The sequence below is a fragment of the Tasmannia lanceolata genome, unplaced genomic scaffold (assembly GCF_043159265.1).
Source record: "Tasmannia lanceolata isolate RefF3 unplaced genomic scaffold, GAP_Taslan_0.1 ptg000012l, whole genome shotgun sequence".
NCBI classification, from domain to species: domain Eukaryota; kingdom Viridiplantae; phylum Streptophyta; class Magnoliopsida; order Canellales; family Winteraceae; genus Tasmannia; species Tasmannia lanceolata.
This window is the reverse complement of record NW_027518689.1, coordinates 53,648,853-53,654,107: the sequence shown is the minus strand read 5'-3', so window position 1 is coordinate 53,654,107 and position 5,255 is coordinate 53,648,853. Positions and strand designations below refer to the sequence as shown.

The following is a 5,255-nucleotide window of genomic DNA, read 5'->3' as shown; positions in this document are numbered from 1 at the left end:
TTATAAAGTTTTTAAAATAAGAAACATTCTGTTTTTTCAAACTCCATCCCTCATAAACTAAATCTACGATTCAAAATCATCTCATCCTCGTCTCTAAATTTGGGTCAAAGCCCCTTGACACCATCATTAGGGTTTCTTATGCCTAAAAGATGGATATTTTATAAAGTTTTTAAAATAAGAAACTTTCTATTTTTTCAACCTCCATCCTTTATCAACTAAATCTAAGACTAAATGCCATCTCATCCTCATCTCAAAACTTGGCTAAAAGCAACTTTTCACCATCTCTAGGGTTTACAAAGTCTAAAAGATTGATGTTTTATAAACCTTCTAAATTATGAAACTTTTTATTTTTTCAATCTTTATCCTTCATCAACTATATCTAAGATTCAATACTAACACGTTCACATCCCAAAACTTAGCTAAAAACTTGTTGACATCATCTCTAGGGTTTCCTATGTCTAAAAGATTGATGTTTTATAAAGTTTCAAAAATATGAAACTTTTAATTTTTTCAACCTCCATCCTTCATTAACTAAATCTAAGATTCAATATCATCTCATCCTCATCCCAAAACATTGCTAAAAGCTCCTTGACACCGTCTGTAGAGTCTCTTATGTCTAAAAGATTGATGTTTTATAAAGTTTCTATAAAGTTTCTAAAATAAGAAACTTTCTATTTTTTTAATCCCCATCCTTTATAAACTAAATCTAAGATTCAATACCATCTCATTCTCATCTCAAAACTTGGCTAAAAGCTCATTGACACCTTCTCTAGGATTTTCTACGTCTAAAAGGTTGATGTTTTACAAAGTTTCTAAAATAAGAAACTTTCTATTCTTTCTATCTTTATCGTTCATCAACTAAATCTAAGATTCAGTACCATCTTATCCTCATCCTAAAACTTGGCTAAAAGCTCCTTGATACCATCTCTACGGTTTACTCACTCTAAAAGATTTATGTTTCATAAAGTTTCTAAAATAAAAAACTTTTTATTTTTTAAATCTCTATCCTTCATCAACTAAATCTAAGATTCAATACCCTCTCATTCTCATCCCAAAACTTTGTTAAAAGATCGTTAACAACATCCTTATGGTTTCCTACATCTAAAAATGGTTGTTTTATTAAGTTTCTAAAATAAGAAATTTTGATTTTTTCAATCTCAATCTTTCATCAACTAAATCTATGATTCAATATCCCATCCTCATCCCAAAACATGGGTAAAAGCTCATTGACGTCGTGCTAGGGTCTCTTATCTCTAAAAGAAGGATGTTTTCTAAAGTTTCTAAAATAAGAAACTTTCTATTTTTTCAATCTTCACCCATTATCAACAAAATCTAAGATTCAATGCCTTTTCATCCTCATCTCAATACTCGGGTAAAAGCTCCTTGACACCATCTTTAGGGTTTCCCATGTCTAAAAGATGGATGTCTCATAAAGTTTCTAAAATAAGAAACTTTCTATTTTTTCAATATCCATCTTTCACCAACTTAGTATAAGATTCAATACCATCTCATCCTTACCTCAAAACTTGGCTAAAAGCTCCTTTACACCATCTGTAGGGTGAACTAAGTCTCAGAGAAATATATTTTATAAAGTTTTTAAAATAAGAATTATTCTGTTTTTTCAAACTCCATCCCTCATAAACTAAATCTACGATTCAAAATCATCTAATCCTCGTCTCTAAACTTGGTTGAAAGCACCTTGACACCATCATTAGGGTTTCTTATGTCTAAAAGATAGATGTTTTATAAAGTTTTTAAAATAAGAAACTTTCTATTTTTTCATCCTCCATCCTTTATCAACTAAATCTAAGATTTAATACCATCTCATCCTCAGCTCAAAACTTGGTTAAAATGACCTTCACACTATCTCTAAACCAATTTCTAAAATAAGAATTTTTCAATTTTTCAATATCATCTTATCTTCATCCCAAAACACTGGTAAAAACTTCTTGACACAATCTCTAGGGTCTCCTAAGTCCAAAAGTTAGATGTTTTATAAAGTTTCTAAAATAAGAAACTTTCTATTTTTATCAATCTCCATCCTTTATCAACTAAATCTCAGATTAAATACCCTCTCATTCTCCTCCCAAAACATGGCTAAAAGCTCGTTGACATCTTCTCTAGGGTTTCCTATGTCTAAAAGATTGATGTTTTATAAAATTTCTATTATGAGAAACTTTCTATTTTTCAATCTCCATCCTTTATAAAATAAGTCTAAGAATCAATACCATCTCATCCTCATCTGGCTAGACTGGATCGAAGAATGTATTTCGAACCCTTCTTTTTCTATCCTGTTGAATGGCTCCCCTCAAGGTTTCTTTACTTCTTCTAATGGCCTTCGACAAGGAGACCCCCTCTCCCCCCTCCTCTTCTCTATCTCCATGGAAATGCTTTCTGTCCTTCTTGAAAATGCCACTTTATCCAATGCTCTTTCCACCCCGTTTGTCCAAGGCCCTTTATCTATTTCTCATCTGTTATTCGCAGATGATCTAATGATCTTTGCCAAAGGAACTTCAGAAAATGCTAATGTCCTCTCTTCCTGTCTTAACCAATTCAATAGCATCACTGGGCTGGAGGCTAACCCTTCAAAATCTGAAGTCTTTTTTCGTGGTACTATTCCTAGAGATAAGCAGGAAATCCTCGAAATCCTGGGGTTTATCGAAGGAGCCCTCCCCATTAGATATCTTGGTCTCCCATTATTTACTTCGAGACTCACTATTTCTGACTGTGCTCCATTGATTACTAAAGTTCGCAAGCGCATTGCCAGCTGGACTAGCAAATGCCTAAGCCAAACTGGAAGAATTGAACTTGTGAAAACTGTGTTAAACAGTTTCATGATCTATTGGTCTTCTGCTTTCGATATTCCAAAGGGTGTCATGGACACGATTGAGATAATTTTCAGATCATTCATATGGGGCCATTCAGTTTCGTGGGCAGAAATGTGCAAACCCAAAAGTGAAGGGGGTACCGGGCTTAGGCTTATCAGGGACATTAATGTTTCTCTCAGAATCAAGCAGGTATGGTCCATCATTTCAGGCAAGATTAACCTCTGGAACAACTGGTTTTCTCTGAAATACATCAAAAGAAAAAATTTCTGGACCATAAACCAACCTTCCAAACCTTCCTGGGGGATTAGAAGTATCCTGAGGAGTAGGGATTTGGCTAAACCTCATATCTGCTACTTTGTGGGCAATGAAGCCGAAATTGATCTTTGGAACCAACCTTGGCATCCGCGGGGTGTCATTTCATCCCTCATATCCAGGCACAGAACTGATTCCTCCTTCTCATCCATGAACTCCTTAGACCAATTTCACTTCGAGGGATCCTGGAACCCTATTCTGAACATCGGATCTCTCACCAGTGAAAAAGCCCTTTTATCCGAAGCCATCTTCAACGATTCAGCAAACAATCTCCCTATTTGGAAGCCAAACAGTAATGGTCTTTTCTCCACGAAAAGTGGGTGGGAAGTCACCAGACAGAAATTCGAAAAACTTGATTGGGCCACGAGAATTTGGTTCAGAGGCTTTATCCCTCGTCATGCTCTTGTCTCTTGGAAAGCTCTCATCAACGGCCTAAGTACCACTGATAATCTTCCTTTCCTGGACTCATCAGTTAACAGGAGTTGCATCTTATGCAATTCAGGTCTTGAAACTGTTAACCACCTCTTCTTCCAACGTAGCTACTCGAAATGGATCTGGAAATCTCTTCTTGTGAAGCTCGGGCACAGACGTAATCCTAAACCTGATCTTGTTCAGGAAGAGCAATGGCTTGCTACCAACTTTAAAGGTGCTGGCCAGTCAGCTAAATTGGCCTATATAGCTTTTGAAGCATATCAATCTACAAAATCTGGATTGAGAGGAATCAGTGAGTTTTTCACAATATTTCTCGTCCAAACACAGTGCTGATGTCTGATCTTCTTTCCCTGGTAAGATCAAAGATTCAGGGCATGAAGATTGAGGATGTTGATAACCAAAGCAATCTCTCTATAGCTTCCAATTTTGGCTGTACCTTATGCCCTAGGATCTGTCCTCCTCAAGCCTTCTCCTAGATTAAACCGCTTCAAGGGTGTTTTAAAATTAACTCCGACACTTCTTTGGATAAGGAAGGAGGTGGTATTGGCGGTGTAATTCGGGACAACAATGGATTCCTTGTTTCCATGTTCTCTGCTAACGTGGAGGGGGAGGATATTCTTGCTCTGGAAATTCGTGTTGTCCTTGAAGGATTGCAGCTGGCCGCATTCTTAGGTATTGACAAAATCTGGATGGAAGTTGACTCTAAATCTGCAGCTGATGTGATCAATGGAATCTCTAAAATTCCTTGGAGATGCTTCCACCGTATTCAGGAAATCCACCAGCTCTTATCTCTATTCCTCCAATGGAGAATCTCTCACATTTGGCGAGAAGGGAATAGTGTTGCAGACTTCCTATCCAAACGGAAATGCCCTTGCAAAGGGATAGATATCCCTCCTTTCCTGTCTCCACCGGCTCTCCTTCAGCTCCTGGATACTGATAGGAGTGGCATTGAGTTCTGTAGAATGTAAATCCTCCATGACTTGTATCTCTGTCTTTTGGATTCTCTGTTGTTGGGAGCTTGTTCCCTTCTTGTTGGCTTATCAGCCCCCTTAGTTGTAACTCTTTTTATTTCCTAATGCCTGGTTGGGGTCCTGCCTAACCCCTGCTTACTCATCAAAAAAAAAATTCTCATCCTCATCTCAAAACTTAGCTAAAGGCTTCTTGACACCATCTCTAGGGTTTCCTATGTCTAAAAAGATTGTTGCTTTATAAACTTTCTAAAATTAGAAACCTTACATTTTTTCAATCTCCATCCTTCATCAACTAAATCTATGATTCAATACCATCACAACCGCATATCAAAACTTGGCTAAAAGCTCCTTGACACACTCTCTAGGGTTTTCAATGTCGAAAAGATGGATAGTTTATAAAGTTTCTAATAAGAAATTTTCTATTTTCCAATCTCCAACTTTCACCAAAAAATTCTATGATTCAATACCATCTCATCGTCATCCCAAAATTTGGCAAAAAGCACCTTGACACCATCTTTAGGGTTTTTTATGTCTAAAAGATTGATGATTTATAAAGTTTCTAAAATAAAAAACAATCTATTTTTTCAATCTCCATCTATCATCAACTAAATATAAGATTCAAAACCATCGCATCATCAACCTAAAACTAGGTTGAAAGCCCCGTGACACCATCTCTAGCGTCTCATATGTCTAAAAGAAGGTTAATTTATAA

General features: G+C 36.4%; 1 protein-coding gene across 1 annotated transcript; it reads left to right on the top strand.

The window, feature by feature from the left end:
- Positions 1–3,904: 3,904 nt before the first annotated feature.
- On the top strand, positions 3,905–4,540 carry LOC143888942 (uncharacterized). The gene is made up of 2 exons (XM_077393322.1): positions 3,905–3,925; positions 4,103–4,540. The coding sequence occupies exons 1-2, from the start codon at positions 3,905–3,907 to the stop codon at positions 4,538–4,540; spliced, it is 459 nt and encodes a 152-aa protein (XP_077249437.1).
- Positions 4,541–5,255: the final 715 nt, after the last annotated feature.